This window comes from Chinchilla lanigera, unplaced genomic scaffold (assembly GCF_000276665.1).
Source record: "Chinchilla lanigera isolate Chin_1 unplaced genomic scaffold, ChiLan1.0 scaffold00042, whole genome shotgun sequence".
Lineage (NCBI taxonomy): Eukaryota > Metazoa > Chordata > Mammalia > Rodentia > Chinchillidae > Chinchilla > Chinchilla lanigera.
The window spans coordinates 7,794,472-7,811,045 of record NW_004955443.1 but is presented as its reverse complement, the minus strand read 5'-3'; the positions used below and the strand labels follow the sequence as shown (position 1 = coordinate 7,811,045).

The window sequence follows — 16,574 nt, the reverse complement described above, 5'->3', positions numbered from 1 at the left end:
ATTTGTCTATTTGTTTTCCTGAGAAACTATTTTGTAGACAATAATATGTAAAATGATAACCATTGATAATTTCCTACCATTTTGTCTGTAATTTGCTAAGTCCCCCCTATTATTATGTTATCCTTGTTTTATTCTTTAAAATAAAAAAAAAAGGCAATTATGAAAAATCAAATGAAGCAAAAGTTCTTCCTGTAACTCTCCCCACTTTTCTGCCTAAAGGCAGGATCTAAGCACTCCACCAAAAGCAGTTTTGTCCCTCCTCTCAGCACACAGCGCACCTGGGGCATCTGAGAACAGGTTACCCCTTCCACACTGTCCTAGCTTGGAAGCCTAACCTTCTTTTCCTTTAAGTTTGGCCACTCTCTCATATTTACTGCTCTTGATTGTACACACTAAGGCAGGAGGATAGGTCTGAGCTGCTGTTTTTGAATTACTTGACAGGAAAAATTAGAATGAGTGAGTTATCTATTTACTTTTGAGACACGGTCTTGCTATATAGTTCAGGCTGACCTTGAACTCCCTAGTTAGCCCAGGCTGGCCTTGAACTCACCACAATCCTCCTGCCCCAGCCTCCCAAGTGCTGGGATTATGGGCATGTGCCACCATACCTGGCTAGATTTATTTTTAATCCTTTAAAGAATTTTATGTTTTGCAGTTCTGGGGACAGAACTTAGGGCCTCATGCATGCTGGGCATGATATGTACCACACACATTAAGAAGCTGGCTTGTTGTCCTCCCATTGATTTGCTTTCTGTTATAGATGTCTTAGCTAAAAACTATCAGGACTGAGAAAAAATTGTTTTTCTTCCTGTCATGTGCATACAAAGAGTATTTGTTCAAAAATAGCAAAAAATATCTCAGCAACCTAAGATTCCAACAAAAAAGGAATCATTAAATACTGGTGCATCCCCACAGTGAATTATTACTATTCAGTCAACACGTTTTGGTTTCTGGTGGTGCTGGGAATGGGAGCCTGTGTGTGTGTGTGCCGGGCAAGTGCTCTACTACTGAGCTACACCCCTAGTCCAATAAATATTTTTAAGATACACAAGTCTATTTATAATACAGCTGTGAAAAACAAACCAAAGTGAGTCTATTTCTGTAAGTGCACATGAAACCTAGTCGTGGGCTGGGGTGCAGCTCAGGGGCGGAGCACTTGCCTAACACGCATGAGGCCCTAACTTCTATCCTTCGAACTGCAAAAAATGTTTTTTAAAAAAATTTTAAAAATAAATCTCATTGTGCCAGATAACACCATCCTGTCAAAGCTATACTTTATTTTTTTGAGCCAAGGTCTCACTACCTAGTTTAGGCTGGCCTGGAACTACTATGTAGGTCAGACTGGTAGCTCTCCTGCCTCTGCCTCAGCCACAGGACTGGGATTCTGGGCGCACACCACCACGCCCAGCTCTCGTACTTTCCTTCTCACAATCTGGCTTAAACGCACAGGATCCCTCCAGGCATCCTTCAAGCTGTTCCTCAGTATCATGAGAGCGGATGTGTCACATAAGGGGCACCAAGTCTCAGCTACATTTACCACGCAGGATTTACCTTCCTGTTCCGATTCAAACCTGACCATCACCTCTGCCCAAAAGCTGTCTGGAGAAACCTCCTCACCACTGCACTCTTCTGGGAATGCTAAGGCGGAGCCAAGGGAATGCATTCCACAGCCCCTAGAGCCTCCACACCTAGGAGAGATCGCCGCCCCCCAGAAGAAGTTCCTGAGCCGCCAGACGGGGGGGAGGTTTCGAGCCAGCTGCTCCAGGTAGCCCACCGTGCCCTGCTACCAATACATTGACCAAGAAAACAGACTGGGAGGGTATATACCAGGGTGTTCAACACTGCTCATCCTGCAGTGTGCTGTAAGTTTTTACTGTCGTATCTGTGATTTTATAATGTTCTTCAATGACATGGTTTGTTTCTAAAGCAGGTAAAAACAAATTTTAATTTAAAAAAATGAAATATTTAAGTATCAAATACATTACTGAGCCATTTCCTTCAAGAGCAAACACTCAGCCTCTGATTCCACCCCAAGGCCAACCCTCTGATGTCCTGCTGGTACTTACGTTCCTGAAGGCATTCTGTATCGATGCAGTAGGACTGCGACTGCCGCAGCTGCAGTGAAGAAGAAAGCAAAGTGAGCTATCAGATTTAAGCAATAAATGTTAGAAAGACAGCAGGGCATGGAGGCACATGCCTATAATTCCAGTACTCCGGAGGTTGAGGCAGGAGGGTATTGCAAGTTCTGGACTGCACAGTGGGTTCAAGGCCAGCCTGAACTACAGAGTAAGACCCTGTCTCAAAAAAAAAAAAAAAGATCTTGTCTTGGGTGGGAACATACTTCAGTGGTAGGGTACACAGGGTCCTAGATTGGATCCCAGCACAGTAAGGAGGGAGGGGGGGGATTTTTTTCTTAGTAAGGGGATCAAACCCAGGAGTGCTCTGCCACTGAGCTACATCCTTTTTTGTCCATCTTCAACTCTACAACACACATATAAAAAATAGATACCTCTGTTTCATCACTGTGAAATGGGAAATTTCTCATTACATAATACTTGACATAAGTATGTGTGTGGGATGTATATCTATTTTATATATATATATATATATATTAATTTTTTTTCTTACATATTTTTTTGCTACTGGGAATCGAACTGCGGACCTTGTGCTTGCCAGGCAGGCACTTGTGCCACTGAGCTATATCCCTGGCCCTTGGCAGTAGCTGGTATTCAAGTCAGGCCCTTTGATTTTAGCTACATTCCCAGCCTTTTTTTTTTTTTTTTGAGATGGGGTTTTGCTACTTATCAAAGTTTCCTACTGTGGATTTATTCATCTTCCTGCCTCAGCCTCCCACAGGGCTAGATTACAGGTGCACACAACCATGCTCAGCTAAGATATAGATATATTTTATAGCAGATGTGATGGTATATCCTTGTAATCCCAGCACTTGAGAGACTGAAGCAAGAAAACTATAGTGAGTTCAAGTTTGAGGCCATTCTGAACTATACTTTTCTGTTGCTGTTGTTCTTTCAGGCAGGGTCTTGCTATGTAGTTCAGGCTGGCCTTGAACTATATAGCCTAGGCTGGTTGGACTGCTACAATTATACGCATGTGCCACTGTGTCGGGCTCAGCCTCAAGTACATACAGAGACCTTGTCTCAAAAATAAGTAAATGGGAAAAAAGAGTAAATGAATAACATGTATACATATATATATGTATCTACATACTAAAATTTACATATTATGTTAAAACTACTCATGACAAATGATTTAAAATTTACTTACAAGGGCCGGGGATATAGCTCAGCGGCATAAGCGCCTGCCTGGCAAGTGCAAGGTCCTGAGTTCAATTCCCAGTACCAAAACAAACAAACAAAAAATAGATCTACATTTTAACAAATAAGTTTATGCTGGGCGTGGTGGCACACACCTGTAATCCCAGCACTCAGGAGGCTGAGGCAGGAGGACCTTTGTGAATTCGAGACCAGCCTGGGCTACAAAGTAAGCTCAAGGCCAGGCTGAACTACATAGCGAGACCCTGTCTCAAAAAAGACCAAAAAAATAAATAAATAAATAAAATTTACTTACAGTATTTAAAAAACTATAGGATACCCAGAAATTAATGTGGATTAATCCACTCTAATACTATTATCACTGGTTTTGTAGTGCAGACTGACTGGCCTCGAACTCACAACACTCCCCCTGCCTCAGCCTCCTCTGAGTGCTGGGATTACAGGCAAAGGCATGTGCTACCACACCTGGCACTATTATCACTGTTGACAGTCTTTTCTACTCTTAAAATATATACTTAGCCAGGCATGGAGTGCACATCTGTAATTCTAGCACTCTGGGAGGCTGAGGCAGAAGGATCACAAATCTAAGTCTAGCCTGAACAACTCAATGATTTATCCAGACCGTCTCAACATAAAAAAGGGGAGGGTACTGAGTATGTAGCTCAGTACAAAGAGCTGGGATTCTGGGCTGGGGATATAGTTCAGTGGTATAAGTGCCTGCCTGCCAAGTACAAGGTCCTGAGTTTGATTCCCCATACCAAAAAAAAAAAAAAAAAAAAGAGCTAGGGTTCAGTCTCTGCAATTAATGTAGCAAATATTTATTGGAAACTTGTGAGGGGTTAAGTACTCCTCAAAGAATTCTAATTTTTTTTTTTTTGTCTTTTGAGACCAGGGTCTTGCTACGTAGTTCAGGCTGGCCTTGAGCTCACTTTGTAGCACAGACTGGTCTTGAACTCACAACAATCCTCCTGCTTCAGCCTCTCGAGTGCTGGGATTACAGGTGTGCACCACTGTGCCTGCCTCCTAACTCATTTTTTTTTTTTTTTTGGTTTTTCTCCGGTACCGGGAACCGAACTCACGACCTTGCGCTTGCCAGGCAGGCGCTTTGCCGCTGAGCTAAATCCCCAGCCCCCCTAACTCATTATTTTATTTACCCTTACAACCATTCCTACCAAGTAAGAATCTGCATTTTGAGCATTTGTAAATAAGGAGTGAATAAATAATTTTGTAAATAAGTAATCCCATCACTCGGGAGGCTGCGGCAGGAGGATCATCATGAGTTCATGGGCAGCCTGGGCTCCATGTGAGTTCAAAGCCAACCTAAACTGCACAGAGAGCCTGGCCCAAAAAAAGAAAGTGTAACAATAATATTATTAATTGCAATGACCTTCTGTACTATAGACACTAACGGAAGCAAATGGAGTGCAAAGTGAAAATGCCTGGTGCTGTATGGTTACTCAGTAAACAGTCTTTGTTTTTTTTTTGTTTTGTTTTTTTTGTTTTGTTTTTCTCCGGTACCGGGAACCGAACTCATGACCTTGCGCTTGCCAGGCAGGCGCTTTTGCCGCTGAGCTAAATCCCCAGCCCCAGTAAACAGTCTTTGAAGACCAACAAGGCCACGCTCTCCCTCAGCATGAAGGAGCTCTCTCTTCCTTACGCATCACCGAGAGGAACAGGCCTCTCTGTGGGACTACATTAAAAAGCAAAAACAGTGACATGATCTGTCCTGCTACGTGAGTTTCTATAAACCTATTTCACGTACGCAGTTGGTACACAGAGAAATTATATTAGTATGATGTGGAAGCTGTATTGATTCCTAAGTGAACTTTTCAAGAAGAGTGAGAGTGAAACCAGGGCTTTCATCAGAAGACACAGCCGTCAGCGTCCTGCTGTGCAGGTGAGAGCCCTTTCAGCTCTGAGGAAGGGAAACGGGAGTCACCCCCCACACACACACACACATACACAAAATAGGGAATGAGAGGAATTACTCCTCAGGAGCTGAAGTGCAGCAACTTCATCTCAGACCGAGCTGCAGCAGGTCTTTGGGACATCTCATCAAGGGTAGCAGCAGGTCCTGATGATTTAGGGGCTCCTGACCATGTTCTTTTATTACAATCATGATGATGCTTTCTGAGACAGAGTCTTGTTACATAGTTCAGGCTGGCCTTGCATTCATGACGCAGCCCACGCTGGCTTTAAACTCACGGTACTCTTCCTGCCTCAGCCTTCTGAGTGCTGGGATTATAGATGTGCATCTTGCCGGGGATATAGCTCGGTGGCATAAGCGCCTGCCTGGCAAGCGCAAGGTCCTGAGTTTGATTCCCTGTTCCAAAAAACCCCCAAAAAACCAAAACAGATGTGCATCTTTACTACACCTGGCACAAATTTATCGTTTTGTTTTTTTCCAGTACCGGGAATCGAATCAGTACTGTGATCTTTGTCTTTACTGTTTTCTTTTGGTACTGGGAATTGAACTCCGGGCTTCATTCATGGTAGGAAGGGCTCCAGCACTGAGCTGCCTCCCCATCCCTTATTTTTATGTTTTGGACCTGGGGATTGAACCTAGAGCCTGGCACAGGCCAGCCAAGTGCTCTACAGATGAGCTACACCCACAAGCCCCCATCTATACTCAATTCATAAGCAGGCGCAGAGCTACTCAGCTGCTCCAGGGACCTAACAGACCTGCATAGGCACAGCTGAGGAGAGGAGCGGGGAGGGCTGCAGAGCTCCAGAAAGCTACTGAGCGTGCCACAAGCCCTGGCTGCCAAGTGGGGAGGCAGGGTGGGAGGGAGCCGCAAGGGCTGCAACACTAGGCACTGAGAGGTGCTGGTGTTCAAGGTTCGGGAGCAGCGCTGCCGACCTGCGAGTCTGCTCACGCTCATGGTAGACAATTGGTGCCTGCATAGGATGCACCTTAATTCCTCTTTCTTCCATCCCCTCACGCTCCTTTGACCTTCCTTCCCCACTTATAAAAGCTGTTTCCATTTTTCCTTTAATTCTTTTTTAAACTTCTTTCCTCTTCCTTCCCTTTCTCCACCCCTCCTTGTTCTACTTTCTCGTATCTATCCTCCATTTTGCTCCTTATTTACCCCTTGGTTTCTCACACAAGAGAAATAATGCACTATTTCAACGTGTGTACCCAATTTACTTCACTTAAGAGTATGGTCCTGAGGTGCATCCATTTTCCTACAAATGACCCAAGTTTATCCTTCTTTGTGGCATAGTAGTACTCCACTGTATATAAACACATTTTCTTTATCCATTCATCTGCTGATGGGCATCTGAACTGTTTTAAGATTTAGTTAACATAAATTGTGCTGCTATAAACAGGAGTATATATGTATCACTGCGGTATGGTATGACGCTTTTAAGTCTTTTTTTTTTTTTTTTTCTTTTTGAGACAGGGTCTCACTATGCAGTTCAGGCTGGCTTTGAACTCACTTTGTAGCCCAGGCTGCCCTCAAACTTGCAGCAATCCTCCCACCTTAGGCTCAAGAGTTCTGGGATTACAGGTGCGCACCACCACTCCTGGCCCATTTTTGGACTGGGTCTTTAAATCTGGGAGATCTGATTTTTTGAGACCCTTAGCTATCAGTCCTTTTTGCCTGAGGGGTAGCTGGTAAAAACCTTTGCCAATTCTGCGGGTTGTCTCTTCACTCAGTAGTTTCTTCTGCTGTGCAAAAGATTTTTAATTTGATGTGACTTCATTTGTTGATTCTAATATTTCCTGTGTGATCCTGATTTTGTTGATGAAGTCTCTGCCTATTCCTAGGTTACTGCTTGTGTCTCCATGTCCCCCCAGGCCTTCACAGGCTTTCTGGGGGAGGCTGGATCTAGGGCGTGTGACGCTTGCATTAAGGATGTGTGGCTGGGAACAAGGTGCCCTACCCTAGATGAAATAAAAGGGGCAGAAAGAAGGCTTGCTGTTGCTGCTACAGCTTCCACTTCTGCTGCTGCTACTTTGCTGCCTTCTGCCTGCCCTGCTTTGCCAAGGATTATTTCTTCACTGTGACACTCTTCTGTCTCGTCACCTTGGCTGGGAGCCAGCTGATTTGTTTGTTTGTTTGTTTGTTTGTTTTTTGTTTTTTCTCCAGTACTGGGAACCGAACTCACGACCTTGCGCCTGCCAGGCAGGCACTTTACCACTGAGCTAAATCTCCAGCCCCCGAGCCAGCTGATTATGTGAGCCGAAATAAACCTCTCCTCCTTTTAATTTTGGGTGTTACAGCCAGGTATGGTGGCACACCCCTGTAGTCCCAGCACTCGGGAGGCTGAGGCAGGAGAATCGTTGTGAGTTCAAGACCAGCCTGGGCTACAAAGTGAGCTCAAGGCCAGCCTGAACTGAAAAGACCCTGTCTCAAAAAAAAAACAACAACCAAAAATTGGCTATTTTGTCTCAGCAATAAGACAGACTTTGGTACTACAGTGGGGTTGTTGCTGTGACTGTACCTGACTGTGTGGTTCGGGAGCCTTTGCAATTGGCTTATGAGAAGAGTTTGGAAAGGTCTGGAGATGCTGGTTGAACAAGCAGCCCTGGAATGCTATAAGCCAAACTTGATGGGAGACTCTGGTCAGAGCCCAGAAGACCAGAATGCTGATAGAAATGCTGCCAGTGGAGACCAGACTCAGGGCCGGGGATATACCTCAGTGACATAAGCGTCTGCCCAGCAAGCACAAGGTCCTGAGTTCAATTCCCTGTGCCAAGGGAAAAAAAAAAAAAAAAAAAAAAGACCAGACTCAGGAGGTTTCTGCAGGGACAAAGGGCTGCAGCGGTGGCTGGACTGAAGATTGTGTGTGTTGTGCTCTGGCGGAAAGCTTGTCTGCATTTCACTCACACCTGGAGACTGCCTGAGACCGAGACTAAGGGCAGTGGGCTAATTAATCTGCCAGAAGAGATTTCAAAACAGTCTAGTGCTGAGGAGGTGGCATGGCTACTGTTGAGGGCCTTTAGCCAAATTTATGTGGAAAATCAAGAACACAGAGCCCACAAGAGTGATTTAAAATGTTTTAATTTCACCAGAAAGGAAGCACCAATAAAGCTGTGGCCTGCAAAGATGGAACAGAGGACAAATTGCAGAAAAGACTAGCAAAAAAACGCCAAGTATTTCAGAAGAGGACAATAAAAAAGATGGTCTGAGGATATCACAAGAACCAGCAGGATGCTGGGCGTGGCGGCTGTATCCCAGCACTCTCGAGGACTGCTCTGAGTTCAAGGCCAGCCTGGGCTATAAAGGGAGTTCAAAGATATAGATAAAAAAAATTAAAACAGGAAATGGATCCACTAGGGCCAGCTGTGGTGGCACACACCTGTAATGCCAGCACTCAGGAGGCTGAGGCAGGAGGATCACTGTAAGTTTGAGGTCAGCCTGAGCTCCACAATGAGTTCAAGGCCAGTAAGACCCTGGCTCAAAAAAAAAAAAAAAAAAAAAGAATCCACTAGAATTCCCTTTGACTAAAATAAAACCCAAAAGTTAATCACATGATTAAAAAGCTTTCATGTGGAGAAGGACATTCTTTAGTTACTCTTTTGTGTATTGCCTCAGGCCTGACCAAGCCATGATTGTTGGGTTCTGGAGGAAGTCTAGCAAAAGTATTGAAAGCCCCAGTGTCAACACCAAATGCTTTGCTGAGATATCCCCTACGGAATGTAACATGATGGCTAATTAGTCAAGTCTTATTTATCGTCCTTGCTAAATTGGTTGAGATCCTCCCATTTGCACTGCTGCTTCTTTTGTTCTTTCTGAATAAAGAGTTACTGAAATTGCTAATTGGGGCTGCAGTACGAGAGGCTGTAAGCCCCTTGATCCCACAATTTTGCCTGTCTTGGTTTTCTTTTTTTGTTACTTTTATATTCATCTATCGGTACCTGGTTCTCAGGACCTGACACCCTGAATAGAATGACACCTTCATAACAATATAGAAAATGCTAAATATTATCATTAAATTAGAGGAAATATTGATATATCATAGTATCTAAAAACATGTGTTAGAAAAAGCTGGAAAGATATTTACCAAATTCACCTAGGAAAGCAGGGAATATGCCACTTAGGGAGAAGTGGGTAGGGAGATTAGTCTACTTTCATTATTAATTATTGATTGATTGATTGATGTTTTCTGAGGCAGGGTCTCACTATGTACTTCAGGTTGGCTTTGAATTCACTATGTAGCCCATGCTGGCCTCAAACTCATGGCATTCCTCCTGCCTCAGCCTCCCAAATGCTGGGATTATAAATGTGAGCCACTACATCTGGCTAATCTACTTTTAATGGAATGATTTTTTTCAAAGAAAATATTCATATTATATAAATAATTAAGTATTTTAGTAAATTTTAAAAACATACCTAGCAAAAGTACATTTGCTGGGTAAAGAGGCTTCTCAAGGAACTTCAAACATACATTTTTGGGGCTGGGGATATAGCTCAGTGGCATAAGCACCTGCCTGGCAAGCACAAGGTCCTGAGTTCAATTTCCGGTACAAAAACAAACAAACAAAAATATACTTTTTTTTTTTTTTTTTTTTTTACAGAGGAGGTCCAGTAGATCTTAACGTGACTTATTGAGATATACTAGACATCAGTCACAATTCACATGGCCTTCAGACCTAGAAAGAGGAATCTGAGCACACAGACCAAATGCTTCTAATACAGTAATACAGAGATTTCAGCAAATTAAAGTTGCTGTAATATCAGTTACACTAAGATTAAGAACTGACATGCAGAACTCAATAATTTAAAAGAAATTTTTAATAAGAGGCTTACCTACATTCCAAAACTTAGGTTATACAAGAAAAGAGGAAAAACCATAGTACATCAAATTCACATTTCTAAATCTGTTCTCTCTAGAATACATATCAATGGAAGGGACTGTGTATCAAGAGACAGAGAGAACAGGAGGAGGAGATAGGTAAAAGGGTAGTAGTAGGCGCACGCCCGCAATCCCAGCACTAGGAGACCGGAGCTGGAGGGTCACTGGGAGTCTGGGCCAGCCTGAGATACACAGAAGACCAAGAGAGTGAAACCAGAACAATTCTAATAATTCTGATTTTTTTTTTTAACAAATTATTTTAACAGAAACAGAAAAGGCTTTATCCCCCAGGTTGTTTTCACGGTTGTGAAGGAATGAATTTTTTTAAAAGAATACTAGACAACTTAAAAGAATAATTTATGATTACGTTGTGGTTCGGCGCTCTGGTGTTTTTCTTCATATGTAGGGATGTTCTGCTACTGGGTGACTAAAAATCTTTGTATCACTGGGCATGGTCCCATAGCAAATAAAACACAATTATACGCAACATGATAAGGAAATTTGATTTTAACTGAAAAGGATTTGCTGTACATCTATGCTTATCTACCTTGTTGGGTCCTTTTAGACAATATTTAACAAGCTTTGAAACTAATTGAAGTATTAGAGTAGGAAAGAAAAATGTGTACGGTGTGAGGTAACAGCTCTGCCTTCTACTGTTTCTAATTATTCCTGAAGCAAACAAGTGTACACGTACCTGGCAAAGTCCGAGTGCACTAGAAACAATCCAGTGCTCACGGAGCTCAGTATGATTAAATCAGAGGAAGGGCGCACGCTCATCAGGGAAGCCTTGCCACGAGCGCCCCCAAATGGGCATTCTTTGTACTATAGTCACAACACCTTGAACTACACAGTGAGTTGGTAAACCCGACTTTAAAACACTCCTGCCATCAACAAGAAATGGTCATTTGTTCACAATCTGTACTGCAGACAGATAATAGAATGGATGAGCCAGGCTTGGTGCTGTACACCTGTAGTCAAGCTACTTGAGAGGCTTAAGGGCTGGGGATGTGGCTCGGCAGTGAAGCGCCTGCCCAGCACATGTGGAGCCAGGGGTTCAACTCCCACTGCTATAAAAAGCTGATGGAAGCGAAGGGAGGGAAGAAGAAGAGCCATTTGCTCTCCAAGACAAATACAAATGAACAACAGGTTTATATTCTTTTTGTTTGTTTTTCTTTTTGGGAGGGACGGGTGTTTGAGACAGGGTCTCACTACACAGTTCAGGCTGGCCTTGAACTCATAGTGATCCTCCTGCCTCAGCCTCTCAAGTGCTAGAATTACACACATGCGCCACCACACTCGGCTCAAACCCTCTGTGCTAAAAGTTACATAAGCACTCCCAGCACTTGGGAGGCTGAGGCAGGAGGATCATTACGAGTTCAAGACCAGCCTGGGCTACAAAGTGAGCTCAAGGCCAGCCTGTACTGCATACCGAGACCCTGTCTCAAAAAGCCCAAAAAGAGGGGCTGGGGATTTAGCTCAGCGGCAAAGCGCCTGCCTGGCAAGCACTAGGTCGTGAGTTCGGTTCCCGGTACCAGAGAAAAACCAAAAAAAAAAAAAAGCCCAAAAAGAAAAGAAAAGCTAAAAAAAAGTTACATAAGCACCAATGAATGACACAGAGATAAAGATCAATCTGAACTGCTGTTTGCATCCATAAAACCTTAAGGGTCAGACACTTTTCCCACTCCTTCCACAGTCATTAGTTTTTAGTCATTAGTTACATACCACTATACTATTATAATGCTTATCCTATTACATAATAGTATATTTAAAACATGCTATTATAAAGTATTATTTTAGGTTGGTTAGTGCAATTACACAGTTCCCAAATGTTAAAATACAGTGAGGTTCCCTCCTGCTCCTTCTACCCCACCCATCCTCGATCACAGTTTTAAGGCACTAGGAGGAGACCAACACAGCAGAGGAGAACACGACAGCAGACAGATGACACAGCGCCTGCCACGAAACTGCCAGGGCTGCACAGCTCTGCAGTCTGCAGTCAGCGCCAGTGCCTGAGTTAGTAACCGAACCACTGCGCCTCAGCCCCCTCAGCTGGAAAGGAAACGTCAGCTCTGACAGCTGGGGTTCCTGGGTGAGGCCCTCAGTCCCTCCCCGTGGGACCCACTGTCTCAGGTGTCCTCCTTTCCGTTCAGACAGGTGCAGTACCGACCCGCACACACACCGCCACGGCTTCTGTCTAGCGTTCTCCAGCGCTTCTCTGATGATTCTAGAGTGCTGGATCAGGTTCTCACCAGGGGGGTGGCACACAGCTGTAATCCCAACGCTCTGGAATGCTAAGCCAGGAAGATCACAAGTTTGAACTCAATCCAGGCAATTTAGTGACAGTGAGACCCTGTCTCAAAATGCAAGAACTTTTAAAAGGGCTGGGGATGCTGCTCAGTACAAAGGCCTTGAGTTCATCCTCTACTACTTACCTCTCCAAAACACGGAAAAAAAATCCCAGCTTTGCATTATATATCTAATAATTTTTACAGTCTTGTTCAAGACATAGAAGTTTTTACATGGCCTCACCCACCCCCAGTCCACATTAGGAATTGAACCCAGGAGCCACTGAGCTATATTATTTTTATTTTGAGACAGTCTCGCTGAATTGCCCAGGCTGGCTTCAAACTTGCTATCCTCCTGCCTCAGCCTCCTTAGTAGCTTGGATTACAGGTATACGCTACTGTGCCTAGCTTCTCTTGATAGATCCTATTTTTTGTTTCTTTTTGCGGGGCCAGGGTGTGGGGGTAACTAGTAATCTAATACAGGGCCTTCACACTGAACTATATATGTATTCTCAGCCCCTTTAAAAAATTTTTAAGTTCTGAAAAAAATCTAGCTAAATTCCCCATGCTGGGCTCAATTTTACAATCTTTTTGCCTCAGCACTATCACTGCACTACATTTCCAGTTTTGTTTTGTTTTGAATTTTGAAGCACAGTCTCACTAAATTATTCAGGCTGGCCTTGAATTTACAATCCCAGAGTAGCTGGGATTACAGGTGTGTACCATCCCGCCCAGCTGGTTTGACTGTGAATCGTATTTTGTCTGAGATTAAGAGTGTCACATATTTCTGGGCAGTCTTTTCCATTTGTTCTGTCATGTTTTGCTGATAGATGTTTTCAGTAGTTGTGTTCCCTGTAAACAGTATTTTAAAATTTCAATCTCTCTTCATAGGGAATACAACCCACTTCTACGTAACAATTATTTTACTTTATGCTTTTTTCTTTTAATTAACTGTGCTGCTTTCTTCTTGCTTGTCTTCATAAGCGTATTTGGGTTTCTTTTCTTTTTTTAACCCTAACTCTCCCGTACTAAAGTTCTCAAATGCATCAGTACCAAGTGCTAGGACATTCTGGATATCTAGGAAGTAGATTTATTGTTGCTGTGATTGGCTTGAACGACACATGACTTTCAAATACCATGTTAGACATTCACCTGGGACTATATTGTAAATACATTTCATAGTGTTTTTAAACCAAGTGTTTTAAATATAGTTTTACATATATATTTTTTTGTTTTTGTTTTTCCCGGTACTGGGAATCGAACTCACAACCTCGCGCTTGCCAGGCAGGCGCTGTGCCACTGAGCTAAATCCCCAGCCCCTAAAAATGGTTTTACTTTAGAGACTTTTCAAGGAATTTAACTCGATTTTAGCACTTAAGACAAGGAAAACTATAGGCTTATTTAAAACTACTAAAAATCTTCCACCATTTTAGAAAAGCATGTTGCTGATGGCATTTAAGACTACCTCAACAAACACGTATGTGCCTGCATGTAGAACACATTCATAATAATTTTTCATATTTGTTTGTGTGTTTGTTTTGTCTTTTTGAGACAAGGTTTCGCTCTGTAACTCAGGCTGGCCTGGAACTCACAATGATCCTCCTGTTCAGCCCCCGAATGCTGCCACAGGGTGTACCAACCCTGGCAATAACTTTTCAGATTAAAAGGATCAATTTTGCCAGGCCTGGTGGCACACCGTATAATCCCAGCACTCGGAAGGCTGTGGTAGGAAGACTGCCATGAGGTGAAGGCCAGCCTGGGATACCGACTGAGACTCTGCCTCAAAGGGTAAGGGAAGAGAAGAAAACAAGAAACGTTATCCTGCTTTCTACTGCAGCTGTTCCCGAGAACACTCCAATGCTGTTTTCTTCAACTGCTGTGCGTGTTTTTCTGTTCACCTTTATGGGTGAAGGACTACGGCAATGAAGAGTTGGGTATACAAATAGCTTCTTTAACCAAGGGAGACTGCAGGCAGGTAGGGCTCCTCTCAGCGCAAGCACAGAGGGCGCGTTCTAAGACTTTCTGACACACTTCACTTGGAGCCAGGCATTCTTTCTTCTCTTTCCTGTTTACAACCACTGCCAAGCTCTGGGGTTACCTCGGCTTCCCTTCCGGCCCTTCCCAGCCAGACGAGGGCCCTGCCCACACGCTACCTTCTGCTTTTCCAAGCAAGTGCCTCTCCTGGCAGCAGGTGTCTAAACTGGTCCCTCATATCCCAAAGAGCGGGAGAAATGCACCGTGGATGCCGCCGCTCAACAGAACCCTACTTCCCGCGCGGACTGCGGACCGTGGAGAGCTTTGGTAGCTGTGTGTTCCTCGTGTACACGATGCAGACTCCAACGGCCATACCAGCTTTGCTCTGAGAAGCAGTGGTTCCTCATCCCTTCCTACCCATTTCCCTCTCTGGGCAACCGCTTTCACCATTTAACTGATTATTTTAGTGCTTGCTCCCAGGCCTTTTGTACGTAAATATTCCTTTTATTGTACTTGGATTTCAGTGTTAAGCAACACGCATATATGCACAGTATGCAATATGAAGATCTAGTTTTTTTTCTCCGATCTCACTTTACATGTAGACTCTTCCCATCACCTAATAAAATGAAGTTGTTTAGTTCAATCTCATTTTGCACATGAGAACCATGTAAATGGTCTTCAGAATTCAACTATGTAGTAAATGATAATTATTTTTTTTTTTTTGTTTGTTTGTTTGTTTTTGAGGCAAGGTCTCACTATGTAGTGCAGGTTGGCCTCGGACTCACAGTGATCCTTCTGCCTCAGCCTCCCGAGTCCTGGGATTACAGGCGTGCGCCACCATACCTGGCCTACATTTACTGGGTTTTCTGTGGCTTTTCATAACCTGTCTTCAGTTATCTTGATCACAAGGAGTCCAGGCTCACAACTCCACTGAGTGGTCTTTTTGAAAAAGCCTCCCCTTCCCCACACAGCCAGCTGTGCTGTAGTCCTCAAGCACAGCTGCCCCGGGATCTCCCGTCACTGCTATGCTGGGAAGTACTTTGCCTCTCTCTCTTTTTTTCGGCGGGGGTGAGGAGGGGGATTGGTTTTTTTCTGGTACCAGGAATTGAACTCATGACCTTGTGCTTGCCAGGCAGGCGCTGTGCCGCTGAGCTAAATCCCCAGCCCCCTACTTTGCCTCTCTCAAGCGCTGCATTTTCTGATATCTATACACTAAATCTTAGTCTTCTTTCCTTTTGACATTTTCATTTTGGTAAAAAAAAACCCCGGCTCATTCTCTAGTTAATTTCCTATACAAGAGTACTTGAAGTTTTTTTTTTCACCCTGATATAGGGAACCAAATCAAGGGCCTTCGTGTTAAACTGCATGCTATGGCTGTGTCTGGACATCTCCCAAGGCTCGTGTGGTCACAGGTGGGCCTTTGTGGAGGTGACTGGATCTAGGGTGTGTGGTGCTGAGACTTGAGGTGTGAGGGCTACCTGCCCTAAGAATGGGTACCTGGACAGGATATAAGGGACAGGCCGGGCGTGGTGGTGCATGCCTGTAATCCCAGCGCTCGGGGGGCTGAGGCAGGAAGAATGTTGCAAGTTCGAGGCCAGCCTGGGCTACAAAGTGAGCTCAAGGCCAGCCTAAACTGCATAGCAAGACCCTGCCTCAAAAGATCCAAAAAAAAAAAAACAAGGATATAAGGGACAGAAAGAGAGGGTCACTGCTTGTTGCTTGCTGCTTCTCTGCTACTTCGACGCTTTGCTGCCTTCGCCCACCATGAATTGTTCTCTCTGTGATGCCCTTCTGCCATGCCACCCTGCCTTGGAGCCCGCCGACTAAGAACTGAAATACAAACTGTGGGCTAAATAAGCCTTTCCTTCTTTAACTTTGGATACTAGTAGGTATCTTGTCCTAGCAACAAGGAAAGAAGTAAGACACTGCATCCCCAGCCTTTTTTACTTTAGGATAGGGCCTCGCTAAGTTGCCCAGACTGGGCTCAAGCTTCTGATCCTCCTGCCATATCCTCCAGAATAGCTGGGTTTACAGGTGTGCCTCATCACACCCAGTTTGAGATTAAAGAAGTTAAAAAAAAAATTTGTTTTTTTTTTTTTTGGTTTTTCTCCAGTACCGGGAACCGAACTCATGACCTTGCGCTTGCCAGGCAGGCGCTTTGCCGCTGAGCTAAATCCCCAGCCCCCCAAAAATTTGTTTTTTGAGACAGGATTTGCTG

The 16,574-nt window shown here is 44.0% G+C and overlaps 1 protein-coding gene across 1 annotated transcript in view; it reads right to left on the bottom strand.

The window, feature by feature from the left end:
- The window catches only part of Smim14 (small integral membrane protein 14), a 65,786-nt gene that overhangs the window by 17,500 nt on the left and 31,712 nt on the right, over nucleotides 1-16,574 (bottom strand). The window contains exon 3 of the mRNA XM_005391976.2: nucleotides 2,067-2,115. Within this exon, the coding sequence (XP_005392033.1) occupies nucleotides 2,067-2,115 (49 nt within the window). The remainder of the gene's footprint in view (nucleotides 1-2,066; nucleotides 2,116-16,574) is intronic.